General features: G+C 34.7%; 1 protein-coding gene across 1 annotated transcript in view; it reads left to right on the forward strand.

Annotated features, from left to right (window-relative positions):
- NKAIN3 (sodium/potassium transporting ATPase interacting 3) overlaps positions 1-19,346 on the forward strand; it is a 118,053-nt gene that overhangs the window by 87,938 nt on the left and 10,769 nt on the right. The window contains exon 5 of the mRNA XM_026705896.2: positions 17,670-17,777. Within this exon, the coding sequence (XP_026561681.1) occupies positions 17,670-17,741 (72 nt within the window). The 3' untranslated portion in view covers positions 17,742-17,777. The remainder of the gene's footprint in view (positions 1-17,669; positions 17,778-19,346) is intronic.

Below are 19,346 nucleotides of genomic sequence, written 5' to 3' on the forward strand. Positions count from 1 at the left end.
AATTTCAATCAATCATCATTGAGTACCAGAATTAGTTTGAAAATAGGATTAGTAGAAGAGATGTTTAATGTTCTCTTTGCTCCATATCATCATCTTTGAAACTAGTATTCTTCCCCAAAAGGAAAATGTCATTAACTTCAGCATGTTACCCTGAACTCCATGAAAAAGGAATGAATACAAATCGGCACAGTAAATGTTCCAAGTACCATCGATATAAAAACTTTGTTCCAATTATGGGAATTTAAGCAGTTGACAATAAAATTTATTCTGCACTGGTAAAAATGGAAAAGTAATAAGAATGGAAGCCTGTTAAATCTAATAAATCTAATTTGTATGTTGATCTTTGGTTATTCTGTTTTTCTCCCATGTAAAATTGGAAGTATCTTGGCAATGTTTTGACGAAATCTCATTCGTCATCTTCAGGCTTGTGTCTTTGGCTTTGTGCTTCTCGGAGTAATGTGAGCTTGCAGCTGCTTCTTCCTTTTAACTGCTAGTGGGGGTGTGACTTGATTGGGTGGGGGCTTGGCTGTGTTCTGATTGGGTGGGGGTGTGTTCTCATTGGTTAGGGGGTTGGCTGAGTTCTGATTGGCTGGGGGAGTGTTCTGTTCAGGTGGGGATTTGAGCTGGTGAGCTGTGATCCCATACATGAAGCGAACGGACACCCACCATGAAGATGTAGTACGACCATGAACGTGAAGCCAAACAACAGGATCACAGCTCACCAGCTCAAATCCCGCAGCAACTAAGACTAACTTGAGCACAACCAAGCCCCCACTTGAACAGAGCACACCCCCAGCCAATCAGAACACAGCCAACCCCCAACCAATCAGAACACAGCCAAACCCCCAACCAATGAGAACACACCCCCACCCAATCAGAACACAGCCAAGCCCCCACTCAATCAAGTCACACCCCCACTAGCAGTTAAAAGGAAGCAGCAGCTGCAAGCTCTCATTGCTCCGAGAAGCACAAAGCTGAAGACACAAGCCTGAAGATGACGAATGAGATTTCATCAAAACGTTGCCAAGATACTTCCAATTTACGCAGGAGAAAACCCGAATAACCAAAGATCCATATATCTATATCTATCTATACACACACACACACACACACACATATACATATGCATTTTCAATTAGTACAATGTCAGATATTTGCTAAGTACCTTCTCCTCATCTATACTGAACATTTTTAATTATTTCTGACATTTCTGAAATAATACCAGAATATTAATAACCACTGTCATTTTTCACATGAACAAGAAGATATAACTAATGAAGTGCTTTCATTAAGAGATTGCTCAGGCCTCTTGATTGAACCATCCTATACCCATTGGGGGTCCTTTCATAGCTCCCACTTTAGATATTCCGCTTCTCCTTTTTTGAAAAATAAAAGTTAATGTAGAATTCTTGATCTTTATCTAAGTAATGCAAAGCCAATTATTATTTTTTTCCAAACTTTGTTCATCTGTTGCTGTTTTTCAGTTTGTGAATTTCTAACACATGCAAGTCTCAGCTTATGTGCAAATAAGTCTACTATAATCACATAATGCATTAGGTCATATGTAATTATACTGTATAATAATTTATTCTTTGATCTTGGCTTAGTGTGATGTAGCTATAATTTCCTTAATGCTATATGTGAATCTGGCAACTATGGCATCAACAAACAGGTTTAAAATCCTGTCTTAGTTCGCTGTATGCATACTCTTATAGTGTAGCAGATTCTGACAGTAAGAAAATGAAAGAATTCAAGTAATCAATTATTAGGACGATTTGTCCTGCCTTTTTACTATTTAGAATTACCCTGAATATTGAAATTTCTGTCAAGGATTACAGAAGAAACTATTTCTATATTAGTTTGTATAACAATATGGTTGATATACTTAAATTTTCGGTGGAGCAAGCCCAATTATGAAGGATGCAATACTGTTGAAGAACATTGCAACATATTTTTACTTGAAGTCAAAAGAGTCATTGAACTATATGTACCAACAACAACCCCCCCCCAAAAAAACAGATTACCCATAACAATAAGGAAACTTCAATCCAAAAAGAGATCACTCTGGCGGAAAAACAAATCTTGTCACGTTGCCAATTTCAAAAGCCGATACAAAAATTTATGCCACTAGATAAAGACTGAATGCACCAATTATCTCATTAAACAAGAGGAAAACCTTCTATGCACCAATTCCACCCACGCTTTTTACAATTTTGTAAACAACAAACTAAAAGAGTCAAGGTCCATCCCACCCCTGATAGGACCTAATGATAAAGACTGCAACAACGACACCATTAAAGCCAACATCTTTAACACATTCTTCGGCTCAGTATTTGTAAACAGCAATGGATCATGCCCAGTATTTCCTAGCCGAACCACAGACAACTACAATGATCTAATGCATATTGATTTTACAGAAGACAATGTTGAAAAAGCACTACGCAATCTAAAACCATCTCTATCTATTGGACCAGATGGAATATGTGCCTACTTCTTAAAAAAGCTATCCACTGCCATAGCAGAACCTCTAAGCATAATCTTTGAAAAATCTTTCAGCTCCTTGCCAGATCTATGGTCACAAGCCACAGTCATCCCCATCTTCAAAAAGGAAGACCCCAGCCGAGTTGAAAATTACAGACCAATCTCCTTATGCTGTGTCACCTGTAAAGTCATGGAATCAATTATTAACCAATCCATTATCCTCCACTTAGAGACAAACAACCTACTCTCCAATAAACAATTTGGTTTCAGGAAAAAACTATCCTGTAATCTGCAACTCTTACACTGCAAAAACATATGGGCTGCACAACTCAATCAGGGCAAAGCAATAGACGCAATCTACATAGACTTCTGTAAAGCCGTTGATTCAGTGGTACACGACAAACTAGTCTTAAAACTAAAATCTTATGGTATCTCTGGACAACTGCATAACTGGATAGAAGCATTCCTGTCAAACAGATAACAAATGGTCAAAATTGGGAGTGTCCTATCAAATTCTGTACCTGTCAATAGTGGTGTCCCCCAAGGCAGTGTTCTAGGACCAACTCTCTTCGTACTCTACATAAATGACCTCTGTGATCATATTAAGAGCATTCTTTTCGCTGATGATGTAAAGCTGTTCAGTACCACAGACAATACTGCTACCCTTCAAAAAGATCTTGACTATGTATCAGAATGGTCAAACAAATGGCAACTTCAAATCTCAACAAATAAATGCTCTGTCTTACATATTGCCCCCCCCCCCCCAAAAAAAAATCAGAAAATAAAATACAAGCTGAATAGTCAAGATCTTGTTGATGATCCAAGCTCTGTAAAGGACCTTGGAATACTCATCTCTAATGATCTAAGTGCTAGAGCCCACTGTAACTACATAGCCAAAAAGGCATTAAGAGTTGTTAACCTAATCTTACGTAGCTTTTTCTCTGGTAATATCACACTACTAACTAGAGCATACAAAACATTTGCTAGACCAATACTCAAATACAGTTCATCAGTCTGGAACCCACATTACGTATCTGATATTAGCACAGTTGAGAAAGTCCAGAAATATTTCACAAGAAGAATTTTCCATTCCTCTACTCGTTGTAGAATACCTTATGCCACCAGACTTGAAATTCTAGACTTAGAAAACCTTGAATTACGCCATCTTCAGTCTGATCTAAGCATGGTATATAAAATCATACATTGTAATGTCGTACCTGTCAATGAGTACTTCAGCTTCAACCATAACAACACAAAAGCACACAATAGATACAAACTCAAGGTTAACTGCACCAAACTTGATTGCAGGAAATATGACTTCAGCAACAGAGTGGTCAATGTCTGGAATACTCTACCTGACTCTGTGATTTCTTCCCCAAACCCCCAAAACTGTAGGGGGTGTGCATAAGCGCACCAATGTGCCTGTCCTATTGTTTCTTTTATTTTTTTTTATATGTACCCATTTCATGTATACATAACTATGCATATACTTATACCTATTATCTTGTAAGCAATTGACAAATCAAATAAATAAATAAAAATAAATAAATAGATTTTGCCAGGTGATGATTTCATGGAAAGAACATTCTTGATTGGCCTTGCAAATGATTATGGAACTTAAAGTATTACTCTTAACATTTAAACTAGATGGTCAGGCTGCAATCTAGATCTCAAAAGCTGCTTGAAATTCTTGATGATGAACCACTGAACAATAACAATGCAGTTTCCTTTCAGTTCCTAGAAAGGCATAAACTTCTTCTGTAAATGTAACAAAAAGTTACGCTTTGTCGTGGAACGTATACCTCCAGCAGTAGCAGTGGTGGACAGAGAGAGGTTACCTAGAGAGAGACCCAGATTAAAGTACAGCATAGTTAAAAGCTGAAGGGGAAAGGAGGAAGAAGTTCAGGGTAGCTACTCCCTAAAATCTTTCAGGAAAGATCTGGTGGTTAGAATATTACAGCTTTAGCTTGGCAAGATTCTGTTTATTAGGTAAAAGCAGAAAAAAATGGATTTTACTTGATTGGATTTTACTGTCTTGTCTCTGGGCTTGGGCTTGATAGTTATTTTACTTTAAAGGGTATATTAGGAAAGAAATGCCTTAGAGTCAAACAAACTCAGTCATATACTTTAAAAAAAATATTTGGAACCTGTTAACAATCAGTTTAATAATCATCATTTTGGGATAATGTCCTCTGCATAAGAAAAATCTTAATGCAAGAAAATTATTTATCTACTAAATTTTAAAAAATATACAGAAAAAGATAGCTCACTTGGCAATGCTTTCATTATATCTGCTTAAACAAGCAATTACAACAATGTGGCATTTAAAGCTGTTGGCAATTAAAATTAGTTTCATTCAAAAACTGAGGGATTGCTTAGTGGCGTCTTGAGCAATCAAGCCAACGTCATTATTACACTGTACTAATGAATGTCTTTTGGGTACTTACCACCACCTTGTTCAATGTTAACTTCCTATTGTACAACCATGGTTCTCTAATGATTCCATAGTGACTGTAGTATAGGGAATTGCCTTGAATACATTGTTACTGAAAATTAGCTGCTGATAATGTATGTGTCACTTATAATTAAAAGTTCACCTAAAAGTCAACCTAAATCACATTACCAGAAGGGGGAAATGGCTAATTTTATGATAACTGGAAACAAACTATTTAAATCTCCAGCGCCATTAGAAAATACATTTAATGGTAATTTTGTCTTCTAAATAATTACTGTAAATAAGATATTTTGTTGTCACATGAACCAATTCTATTTCAGTGTATGGGACATACTAAAATGCCCTGCCCCATCACAAGATAATTTCTAATAAAACTGCTTTGTTTCCTTTCATTTAAGGATGACTGTAATATTGGAACCTCTTCCCATGATAGCTGAGGACTACTGGGAGTTCAATTCCACACATCTTCAAGTTGCTAACATTGAAAAACACTGTTCTAATCTCTCTTTTAATGCACAACAGAGACAGAAAGCTACTCAGAACTCATTATATGCAATTAATACCCTATACCCATTGAGGCTACATTTATAAGCTTCTTTTCTTAAATCAATATAGGTCCCTACTAATTAATAGTCCCTATATTAATGAGAATATATATAGTCCCTATGTTAATGAGAATATATGAAATGAGAATGGGAAATCTCATTGCAGTGATATTGTCATATATTTTTGCATACATATTCAGTGCAATTATTTTGACTGTGTCAATATAGTTTGCTCTCTTACCTGATTCAGGATATATAAGGGAATTGCTGAATGAAAGTATAATATGAAAGGCAGTGTGTAGTGCAATGTGTATAACTTGAAAGCATTCTCTATCCTTGATGAATTGTCATAAGAAGGCCTCCAAAGAGTGTCAAGATTACATCATGGCTCATCTGACAGGAGAGCATATAATGGTATCATTTCAATCCATTTATTCACTGCTATGTCAAATCCTGAGGTAGTTCACAAAGAAGATTGTAACAGCATGCTTGAGGCAGGTAGTAATCTCAAATAAAGAAGGATATAGCTAGGTCTTTTAAGAACCACTGTCAATAGCTTTGTGGGGCAAAGAGCCTCATTTTTTTAATATCTTTTAAAAGGAATGACAGTATATCAAAGCGAGTGAGCTGTAATCTGTTCCTTTATATTGGGGTGTCAAAACTGACATCACGGTGGCATCACGTGACTTTTTCAGGACTTTTTTCTCCTTCACTAAACCAGGCATGGGTGTGGCCAGCATGTGATGCATCCGGCCCATGGGCTGAGAATTTGACAGCCCTGCTTTATATTCTTCTGGGCACAAGAGGTTCCTTGCTTTATTGAGACTCAGAATCCCATTGCTCCTTGTGAAAGATGGAATGAAGTAGTGAAGGATGAGAATGTTTGGGACACCCCATGAATCAAAGTGTGGAACTTGGAAAAAGTAGACAAGGAATAAAAAGAAAGAAACTGGAATAAAATAAGGCAACTACAGGAAGAGAATATATGGATTACGTTGAAAAAATATCAGAAAATAATTTGTCAACAGAACAAATGAAAATCCAACTTAAGGAAGTAGAATACAGATACTGTTTGGAAAACATTAAAAAGAATTATGTTACTGATTGCCAAAGAGGTGGGTGGAATTAAGCTAAAAGGAAATACGAAAAAAAATTTTTTGCAGAAATGCTGTCATTAGAAGGAGTAATTGGAATAAATCATACGTATCAACTTGATAAAAAAAGTGGCACTTAGAAAGTAATTTTCTCTTTTACAGAGTTAATTATTAACACCCTTTTAAGCATTTTCACATTAAGATGTTATCTGTGTTAAAAATAGCTGACATTTCCATTTCCATTTGCTTCTCCTTTAGTTTATTACGTTTACCAAAGCTGTCAAAAACACAATCACTATTTTTCAAATCTCACCTTTGATCTAGCCCTGATTGGAAGTGGACGTCCTCTAAATCTATGAAAGTGGTTTCAGTTTGTTTTTCTAATCATCCTGAGCTCACCCTTGCTTGACTAGATAACGGGTGAGGTATTTCCCTCTTGCCAACCTTCTTCCTGGTGGAACTGTGATAAAACAGAATGTATGCTTATCATTTGGAAATCTTTCAAGAAGAATCTGTCTATGTTGGATGTCACCAATGAACTACAGTTTATACCTCCAAAAAAATTTAAGTAAGGTTACTAAGTTACCAGCTAGAATTAGCTAGAATCTATCTTGAAATACCTCTGAAGATCAGAAATCCACCTAAAGAAATTGGAAAACAATGGTAACTCGTGTCCTGTGACACAAGTAATTAGTCCTTTTTATCATAATTGACAAGATAGACTGATGCTTCTGTGATAAAATATAGACTGGGAGGCGAGAGATGGTCTAGGATAGTGCTATTTATTGAAAATAGTAAAATTCAGGGAAAGCAAATATATAATGAAAATGGATTCACCCCTCCCCCAATGCTGTCTGGATAAAAGGAGTCTATTGCTAATCTGAGTCTAATACATTTTATTTGTATTTACATTCAGTGATTATCTTTTATCTAAATAAGGGTGATTCAGAAAACCACTTCTCCCTCTTTCCGATGAGCAAGCACTCTGAACAGTCCTCATGGGAGTTACTGCCCATTTCCCTAAAACAGGCTGTGCAATAATTAAGTTTTGGGTATTCTCGGTTGAAGTTTTCATCAGCTATAGATAGCAGGTGATTTGGGGATATATATCTCTGTCTCCATCTCCTTCCCTTCCCCTCCCTCTCATAAACCATTTATTTTTCTTCAAAATGGTTGGCTGCCTGCCTGATGTAGGTAGGTAGGTAAAAAATGCAGACAGATAATAATCACACAAATATAACTATAAACTTAGAATATAATCCTGCAGGGTCTCATATCCATTTTACCACCTAGGCCTTCTTGGACACATTCTATTTTGATGTATTTGAAAATTTTGAACATTATTTAAATTCTTTATATTTTGTGTACATATTGTTGCAAATTGATCTTATATTTGTTATTACTTGCAGGCTTGTCACCATGTTAATCATGTAGCCACTTAAATAGATCTTTGAGGATGGAATGTGTGTCTCTTTGAAAAATAAATACAAATATATCTGTATATACAAATAAATACATGGATTGGAGGGCACAGGCTAATATCAACAGGTTTTCTGGAAAATGATTGCTGTTAATTTATTACCTTGTTTAAACTCTGGAGAGGAGATGTACAATTAACTTTTGGTCAACTATGAAGCAGGAAAGATTGGCACTCCTTGATTAACATTATTTGCAAGAAATGCATTTGAGAAGAATAGACATACAATAATTATGGCTCTTTAAAGATTTGAGAAAAAAGAAGGCACCTTGATTTTATCATATATTGTAAAAGCTTAAGAAATTGACAGCCTTCCTACCAGGATCCTATCAACTAAGAAGGAGGCAGATGCTTCTATTTTCTGATGCTTACATACTCTGATGCATACTCTTCTTTCATGTTTTCTGGCTTCCAGTAAGAAGCTCTGCAATAACTGCTAAAACTGCTAAAACTTCTAAAGATGACCAGGTGGGATTTACTACTGTAGATGACACCCTAAAATCATAGTAACATATAGTTTTCTAGTAATATAAGATATAAAACATATGTGGCTATTTTAGGCAATGAATTCCTGTCAAAAGGACATTAAATATCAGTAGTAATTAGAACTGACTAGAAAAGGTCAGAAAACTCTCAAAAATTGCACAGTACCTAGTGATGATGTTAATAGAAATTTCAAATCAAAATACATTATCAATATCATTAAATCACTACAATTCATATTTTAATTGGACACAAAATAGATTAGCCCAGAGAGATCAGTAGAAGAAGGAAAACACAGCAATAAAACCTGATTCAGACATGGAAGTGAAAGGATGTCTCGAAAATATTCAGGCCTTTATTGTTTTAGAAAACCAGACAAGCCTTTTAAAGTAGGCAATATAGTTCTTTTGGGTTTTCTTCTGCTACCGCAATAATTAAAAGAGAGAGATGTGTCTTTCTTGTTTAAAGTTCAGAAAGATGGTTACTCTGCTCATTAGTGAGGACTAATATTTGAAAAATGTAGCATGGGTGAAGATGCCACAGCACTTTCATCTTCTAATGAACTACTGTGGCATTTGTGAGAGTCAGACTCATCCTTGGACAAAAAAATGCTTTTCTACATTATGTTTTTGTCACGTTTTTATGAGAAATAAGTTAAGTGGTTCTTCAGGCTAGAGTTGGCAGTTATATAAACACTCAACGGCCATTCAGTTTCTAGCACTGAAATTGCTGCATGAAGAGTCTATTAATTTGCATGAAGGGCAGGAAGAAAAAGCTACAGATTTGATTTACCATGGAAAACAAAGAGACCTATATGATCAATTGGTTTATTTGATTTTATGTTTGCAATTAAAATTCTTATTTGGCCAAACTTTAACTGTGAATTTTCTGTCAAGAAATTAAATTAGTTATACAGAAAGAGTAGATTCATGGTTTACCATCAAGTCTTAGTCTGGAGACCATAACAATTATTAAGAAGCAGACTGACATTTCTATTTTAACTATTCCTTAGTTAGAAAGTTGTCCAAAAGTTAGATAGTAATTTAACATTGCATAGTATTTGCAAGATGGATGAGTGTTTTTTATTTATATAAAAACATAAATAATAATATATTATTAATTTTGTTGAAGTCTCAGATTTCAGAATATACCTGTGTGTATGTGTGTGTTTGGGGACTATAATTATTCCTGTTGCTTACAAAACTACTTCATATCTGTCAATGGTAAGGAATCAAAAGCCCAAGTGCCCACCATTTTTTAAAAAAAAACAATAGAGAAAAATTATACGTATATAATCCGGTGCCCACCATTATGTGGGTGGAAAAGAAGGTGAAAGAGATACACTAGATAACATGAGTTGATATTCACATATTACAGCCTAAAAACATCATATTAAGAATGAAGTCCATCTAATACTCTCCAAAGTATATATGGGTGTATTAAAATATTGAGTATTTATCATGATAAAATGCAATGACCAGAAGAAGAAATATTCTATCTATCTATCTATCTATCTATCTATCTATCTATCTATCTATCTATCTATCTATCATCTATTATCTATCTATCTATCTATCTATCTATCTCACCTTTATTATTTTACAAATAATTCAAGGTGGTGAACATATCACAACACATTTTATTCCTTCTTTTTCCCCACAATAACAATTCTGTGAGGTATGATGAAACACCATTTTATCCTCAGAGCAACTCTCAGGATATTACCAGGGGTGGGATTCTACCAGTTCACACCTATTCGCTAGAACTGGTTGTTAACATTCTAAGCAGTTCAGAGAATCAGTTTTTAGAAGAAATTACTGGCCTAATCCTGTAAGGAAGGCAGGAAGGAAACATTATGGTGTTGCTTACAGAAACTGCCTTCCGTTAACCCTTATTACATTCTTGGCAGGACTAGACTTCCCGTCTCAGGTAAAAATTCCATCATCTCAAATAATTGAGATTTTCAGCTATTTTCATCCCACCTTTAATCACTGCTTGATGACAATCATTTTATTAATATTCAGGGATTTTGTAAGATATCCAAGTAGTTTTTCTTAAAGAGATTGACCTTTCATTTTCTACTGGTTTTGGATTGAAGGACAACAGAAAAATAATTTCCAGATAATTTTGTAGCTTCTTTTTAATATTGAATTTAAATCACTTTAACATAAAATATCTAACATAGCAGGAAAAAAGCCTTCCAGTAACTTAGGTTAAAACTTTCTTTGTTGATGAGATGTTAAAGTGAAACTTTATGTACAGTTATATAACTAAGGCATCTATTAGGAACTATCTAGATGCACTGAATTTTCAGTGACTTTCAGGGCTACACAGATATTTATTTGGTCCTAAGGCTGCTTCAGAAGCATTTTGATTTGCTCACATTTCTTGAAACCCCATTTGAAGATTTTTCAAGGGTGGATAATAAAATCAACTTGGGAAAAGTTGAGAGAAATAATACATCATAGAACATTTCTTGAAATAAATTGCTTGATACTGCTGAGGTTTCCTTTACCGAATCCTCTGAAATGTTTTCCTTAGAACTAGAATTAGCAATAATCATTGTTGAAGTTAACTGAGCATTTATTCTCTACAGTCCATTATGCATTGCTTGCAAATTAATGTTAGTTGAAATAGTAAACATTCTACCAGCTTGTTAAAACGAAAGGACAATTAAACATTTTTTTAAAAATTGAGATTGTAAAAAAAAAATACACTCAGTTAAAACAAACTGTTAAGGTTATATAGGCATTCCTTTGTTTCTTGAAAAACTATTTCTAAAATCATGTGGTTTCATGGATATAATAAAAGTTGAATCTGCCAGGCAACTAAAATGTCAACCATGTGTAACCTGCTTTAAATAATTTATTTGGTGTCTTATTCCTTATGGCATTTAATAGTATTTTATGCATACTATGGAAATTGTAAACTTCTAAATATGCTTTCATACATTTTGTAACACATCTATTTATCTACCAATCCGCACTTATTTGCATAGATTGCATATCCATTATGTTATTCTCTTTCAGAAAATTCAACACTATGCACAGGGCAGATGATTTTTAAAAAATGGAAAGAAAAAAAGTAATATTACAACATGCTATTCAATGCAGTTTCTGTAAAGTATTGGGTTTTCATTCTCCTTCCTGATTCATGTTAATATACTGATATATACTAATAGATATTTAGAATCTTCATCCCCATCCTTGAGGAGTTCAGCCTAACTATAAAGTCTTACGGCATGAAGCAAATTTATGTTGGCCAAAATAAGTTAGGTCTTCCTTTGAAAGCATCAGCAGAATTGTATATTTATATAGAAATAAATTATAGAGGTAGAGACAATATTTGTGCATGTATCCACTGATGCATCCTTTGGTGCCAACCAAGCTCCTAATCTCCTTCCAGCTTTTTTTCATCAAAAGCTAACATTGCAAAATGAATGTCCAGCCTCAGCATCATCTTTATGTACAAAAATGCACCCTGTAATCCCATAGACATTTTTAGAAGTAGAATATTGAACAGTGTCAGGGTTTATTTGGAAATGTATGTATCTGACCAGAAAAATGGGTAGTTGAGAAGATACTCTGGAACTGAAAGGGATGGTGTTAACCAACCTTCCCACCTTGACTTCTTCACGTGGAAGATATTTTGGGGGATAGACATGCCATGTAGCATTTTTGTAAAAGTCCCCATAGTCTCAGAATTCCAGGGTTTTCTTGTCCCTGAACTGCTTGCGTAAATTGGGACAGTTATGAATGTTATCCCAATTTATGTTTTTCTAGGTAAAGTCATGAAGGTAGTCGATGTGAGAAGTATGAAAGTACTTAAGGTTTTGGATCCATGCTTTATTCAATTTAAATTTCCTTTACATTATCTTCTTGAAATGTATCTCATATTCATAGTAGACGTGATCATAATTTTCCTTAAAATAACATGAAAGTCATGGTTTGGATTTTTAATTTTACTTTTATTATGTCTTGATAATGCCAATGATATAGTTACGGGATTCTATTTTAGAAGAATTGACAAAAAATAGTATAAACTTGAAAATGTTTCTCAGAGCCTCACATTTGTTTTACTCTTAAAACACAAGTAGGGGGTGTTGGTTTTTTTTGCCACGCCAAGGTTTGTTAAACTAATTATATTAAAATTGCATTGTTGGTTAGAGAAATAAACCTTTTGTGTTAAAAGGCATTGTGTCTTTAAACAATGGTTAAAGCAATGATGTGTTGTATCAACTAGAGCCTGAATTGTAGTCTGATCTAGAATGATGTCTGTAATTTCTTTTTCATTTTAACTTTTGAAAGGTTTTCATTCGCTAAATAAATAGTCAAGATAAGGAACAGTATTATCTGGACTACAGATTGCTATTAGGAGTAAGTCTAAATCTACATAAATATACAGCTTTACAGTATCAGATGATTTTGGAACTTTGCAGTTTATTACATTTCAAAAACTTAATATAGTGGTTATGGAATGAAATATTTCTACCATATAAGTAAACATATAATACAGTTGTTTTAGCAGGAACATTAAGGAACCATATTCATCTATTCGGGCAGATCCTGCTTCCAACTTAAAATCCTTCACAAGGCAGCAACTCCCCACCCCCATCCAACCCTGCTGCCTCCTCCAATGTGTAATATAGGAGCTCAGCATGCTGGAAAGAGAAGTCCTAATACCAAAGTTATTCTGAAAAACAAAATTCATGGAATGTATTCATATAAAACTTTTCGCAAAGAGGGAATCATACAAGAATTGACAGTTCTGTCTTCAAATCAACATGACTCTTTCAAACAGTTGCTCAAATTTTGGACAAGAAAACAAAGGCGTGACAGAGAAATCACACTTCATTGTTGCTCAGATTTTTGTTTTTGAGTGTTTGTGTGTGTGTGTGTGTGTGTGTGATGATGGTGCTCTCACCTTTAAATGACCGCTTTGTTAATTTCCACTTGTTGGATTATTCATATTTCAATTCCTATCCTTACTCTATATGATTTCCACCATTCCTTTCACAACATGTTATATATTATTCTAATATTCTGCTTAAAGAAAACGCATATTCAGTTCTATTAAGTTTTATTTAGTTGTTATTTCTCATGACATAATAAGTGAATGTTTGAAAAAAATTGTTATGGAAGGTGAGACTAAATAGCCTTTCCTGCTCATTTACAGAAATAAACAACTGGATATGACCACGATGCAGAATTTGGCCTATTATAATTATGCAAGCAAAATAATAAATCCACTTTAATCAATCTCACTTAAACTGTAAAAACATGAGCCAAATAATTTTGAATTTACTGCTAAAGTATATGTACTAGACATGGGAGAAGTATATATATAAAATATACTTTTATAAAATCAATTATATAATAAAATATAATATTATAAAATCAATTATATTTATTTTTTTGTTCAAAGCGACAAACATTCAACACAACTCCCTCCTCCTATTTTGCTCACAACAACCACCCTGGTGAGAGAGAATGACTTGCCCAAAATCACCCAGATGGCTTTTATGGCTAAGGCGAGAAACACCTGTTTAGATAAAACATGGCGTCTCATTTGTAGAACAATCAATATTCACCTTTCTGTGTTAAATTTTATACTCAAATTAAAACATATATCTCCATGCTGCACTTTTAAAAATCGTGCAAAGCATCCCTGCAGTTATGGCAAATTTTTCATAAGATTGTTTACTGTGTAGTTTATTGAGTCTTTAAATATCCCAAGGATTTTTCCCCCTGAGCCACAGAATACAGAAATTCAACATTTAGATATCACTATTAATAAAAGGTAACCTATGTGGATCTTCTGGGAGAGAGCTTTTCTCTAGGGATTTGCACTGTGTCCTATAAATTCTAAAATACTTTATTTGAGAAGCAGATAAATTCAGCTTACTCAAGCAAAGAGGAAATAAGTTCTTGCTCCCAGTTTGAAAATTATGGGAAAACAGAGATGACTACTACACACTGTATTTCAGATATGATCACCCTGCAACCTCTGAATTATTATTTTTTTGCATTTGTCAGAGCCCATCATCTTGTACTATGTGATGACAGAATTTTGGAGCCCAATTTCCAGCCATTTCATACTGAGAACATAGAATATCTGAAAAGAAATCTAAAAGATTTAACATATCGCTCAATTAAAAGGTAAAGGTTTCCCCTGTCCAGTCATATTTGACTCTAGGGAGTGGTGCTCATCTCTGTCTCTTAACTGAGGAAGCCACTGTTTTCTTAAAACCCTTTCTGTGGTCATGTGGCCAGCATTTACTGAGGTGCATAGAACACTGTTATCTTCCCACCAAAGTGGTACCTATTTATCTATTCATAGTTGCATGCTTTCAAACAAACAAAAAAATCCTAAAAGATTGAACATATCTCTCAATTATTCCCTTTCCTGACTTTCAAAGCTCTACCTCCAAACCAACATTTTTTTAATGATCAGCTTCAATAGGAAGCATGTATTTGGAATGCATAGATAGGACAATGTAAGATATCAAAGATTTAATATTTAACTCCAAAGCAGGGGACCAAGTCAGTAAGAAATATTAGGAGCAGAGTTTCAGCCATATCTGGGGGACCACAGAATTCCATTCATGTTTGATACGAAAAATTATGCAATGGTAATTGGGCACAGCAAGTTTTGCTTTCTTATCAGTACAAGTTAACTTGAGTCTGGGCAAGTTGCCAACAAATGCAATTTGCATTAAGATATTGGGAAGCCAAGCAATGCAAAGCAATGGTCCCATTGCAGATTAATTTTTAATCTGTTAGTTAGCTTTTGTGTCAATTAAATAACAATTGGGTTAATGAAGATAGTTAGCCAAAGTAATTTGTTGAAATAAATATTTTATTATAATGCCCATCAATCAAGGTAAGAAAATACTGTAATAATTCTCTTGCTGTTAAAAGCTACTATGGTAGTCCATTAATATATATTTAAAGATCACTCCATTTTCAGAGTTTTACATTTGCTATTGAATAGGAAGAATATTTTCAGTCATTCATCTAATTATTGATAGGTTTTCTTTATTTAAATTGTCCCAGATATGGGCAACAATTCCATCCACCAATTTAACTTTTTTAAACAATTTCTTTTGTATTCTTTAAAAAAAATACATTTGATTTAATATAATTTCATGATATATGTATTATTCATATTTGAAGAAGTTATACTGGACATACAAGACCAGTTATTTAAAACCTTAATCAATGTTGATGTCGGCCAACATATTTAAAGATTATCCTAGATTTCTACATGGTAGACCAAAAAGCTACTATCAATTGTGGGAAGTGACTGAAAATTATGTTAGCTTAAATGCTGACCACACTACCAACCACTACTACGCTTCAGCAGTGAAGCAGAGAAGGTTTTTTTTTTTTTGTATGGAAAGTGAGATGCACGTACTTGTGTGGACAGCTGGGTTATAGTCTGAGGCCATGTGAAACAGCAGAAGGCTAACTGCCACTTCTGGATCAAGTTTAAGACATACCTTGTATGAGTGCCACATTGCTTTTTAGAAGATTATTTCTTTTAAGCTCTGATTTAGTACTTTTGGTTTTAAAAAAATAAGTTATTTTCACCTCTTCTGGTGAAAGAAATCTGTGAGTAGAAGTGCTCTTTGGGGCCAAGAGGCTATTTTTGTAAGGCTCTACTGTACTTCCGTTCCTTTCCAGAGCCCCACTCCAAGCACCCATAGATGGCAAAAGAAGTTGGGGGGGAGGGCAGAGTTTTCTTCCCAACTTTATGATCCTACAGAATAATCATTCTAGAACCAAACGAGGTGTTTTGCTCCCATGTCCTGCTCTCATGTCCTGTCACCCATGGATGAAGAAATCTTTCTTCTCCCTTATTGCCCACTACTTCCCTTGACATGGGAGAGAAGACGGACACGGGTTTTATGGTCTCAGTTCTCTCATCTCCCATATAATCACTCTATAGGATCAGAGACCTGGCAGGGAAGGAGCCATTCTTTCTGCGTGACTGAAGGGAGGAGAAGAGGCGCCAATTCTCTCCACACCAAAAAGACTTGTTTTCCTCTCCAGAGAACTGGGTGGAATGCCTTTTCCCTCATTTCTTAACTGTCTCTGCTTTCACAGCAAGGGACTTCAGCTGAACTACAAACACTCCTGCCAAATGCATTTTAAGGCATTCTGTTAGGAATGTAAGTCACCTAATAGTTGGGTTGGAAAATATATAAACCAGGATAGACATTTTAATACTGTTTCTTTAAGAGAATGCTAAAACTGTAGTTGGGTGTGGTTCCTCAAATGGCCATAAGATGGAGCCAGAAACCTAGGTTTTTTAGTTCCTGTTCTGTTATTCTGCAGAGCGTTGCCATTCCTATTGACTATTGATTGTTTGCTGATCATAGTTCTTCTTACGTTTGATATAAGTTTGTTACTGAACTGTTTTTGTTATTAGATTATCCATGGACTGAAAACTGACTGCTTTAACTATGAATGACTTGGACTGCTTGTTTGAACTTTGCTTAACCATTTTACTGGAAATAAAAACCTACATTTTACTATACAGTGTAGCTGTGTGCTGTGTGTGTGTTATTCTACACTACTCTCACTACGTCTCCCTGTGTGTGCTCATTCTCCTAACGGGGAATTACCTCAACACATTCCCATTTGATGAAGCTGGCTGTGGATTCACTGTGTCACTGCCAACTGTAGTAGCTCACCACTGTAGGACGGAGTTGCACAATTGGAATATAGCTACAGAAAAGGTCTAACCCATCTAAATTCTGTAAGCAGTAGCATCTATAAAGAAAACTTACAATGCAATTATATATTCTGAATGGATTTATGGGGGGGGGGATTTTCAACTACTCTGATCCCAAAATCTTAATTTCACTGGAATTTTAGTTTGCATTATCATGAATTTGTAACCAAAATTGAATATTTAAAGCTGATTGTAACTCTTGAAAGTTTCTACAGTTCCAAAAAACTCAAAGGGCAGACTCAATGGACCACTGGGTCTTTTTCTGCCATCAATTTTATATGTTTTTACTTAGCTTGCATATATACTACATTTCTGAACTAGATGTAGTTTGGCACAAACATTTGGACATTTATAGGATGAAGTAACAGTTTTTCCATTTCTTTTTTCTCTCATAGTTGATTGGCTTTGTTTACGCCTGTTATGTGATTAGTGTTTTTATGGAAGAAGAGGACAGCAGTAAATACTGATATACACCTTCCGATCTCTGGAGCCACAACTTTGGGGTGAGACATGATATTGCTCTCATAGAAATTTTTGGAAATGGAAAGGTATATTTGGGGGGAAAAAGAACAACATTCTTTTCTCGAACACAAGTAGCTTTCTTTTAATTCTGCCTTTATAATATGGCCAATACACTTACTCAGTAAGATTAAGTATTTGTATTGCTTTTATTTGTTGTTCTTCTAATTCATGCTATACTAATATTAATCAATTTTATTTTTAATTGTATGTGATTTACAGTATTATATTACATTATGTTATTTCCTATAAAGGCTTCCTTAAAGCTTTTATATACATTCTAAAACATACTTTAGAACAGGGGTCCCCAATCCCCAGGGTTAGTAGTACTAGTACTACTAGTACTAGTACTGGTCCATAGACTCTTTTAAGAATCGGTCGCACAGCTGGAGATGAGTGGCAGGCAAGCTAGTGAAACCAAAACCATCCCCCTCCCCAGTCTGTAGAAAAATTGTCTTCCATGAAAAAAGTCCCGGGTGCCAAAAAGTTTGGGGACCATTGCTTTAAAATACAATAACATATAAAATGTAATATAATAATTCACAGCAGTTTATAATCTCTGGTTACTGTTAGTATTAGGCATGGAAGCTTGATTAGCAATTCTACTTTTACTGCTGCAGTAATTTCTGAAATATAATTTAATCTGGTATACGTATCAAAGCTATTGTGCAGTTGCTCTCTATGTTCCTGTTCAGTTTGAGGTGCATTTTATTGGTTCTGAAAAGATGAGATGTCTGACAGATGATGCCAAGTTCTTTTAAAAGAGACATAAATAATTTGGATAGATCATTTCCTTCTAATGGTACCAGTTCCTTCTGTTCTGTTTTGCTCTTATTTTACAATTCAGCCTGATTCTTGAAAAATATTATTATTTTCTAACATTCTTCATAATTTGTTAACTTCTACATTGTTAATGTCTACAACTTCAAACAGATATGTGTGTATTCATGTGTACAGTGCACACAAACACACAAAATTTTGCTTTGGAAACCATGAACGTGTTATATAAAACCTTTGTTTAATTTATCCTAAAGTAAACCCGCAGTTATTGGCCTTTAATATTTCATGAAGAGAAATATATTTGCCTAATTTTCAGCATCTTGGATTAAATCTGCCAGGAAGGCTTAAAATGTAATAACCGTCACTTCTTCTGCAAGGTTTAGGAAGGTATTGAGCAACCAATGACTATATTTCTAAGAGCAATAAACATATAAAGAAATGTTCTATCAAGGCATTCTTTTCTGGCTTTGATGTCATGCTGCTATTGAAATGGGAACATACTGCATTTCTCCTTTTAGAGGCTTTCAGGTACACAAGATTTTTTTTTTTGAGAAGTAAGATTTTAGTGGGAAAGGGAAGAGGCTGTTGCCATACAATCCCAGGAAAAGACACAGCTGCTTTCATGAATTGCTGAAAGATACAATGTTTGCATTCACTTCACCCTAAATCAGCTTTTTGGAATAAAATCCAAATCTGATTGAAGTTCGAAGTGCTTAACTTGTTTTTAAGAAATATAGCAAACCCAGTGCATTTCCAAACATCATTTTCTGCCT

The sequence above is a fragment of the Pseudonaja textilis genome, chromosome 3, assembly GCF_049901715.1.
Source record: "Pseudonaja textilis isolate UNSWEBS1 chromosome 3, rPseTex1.2, whole genome shotgun sequence".
Lineage (NCBI taxonomy): Eukaryota > Metazoa > Chordata > Lepidosauria > Squamata > Elapidae > Pseudonaja > Pseudonaja textilis.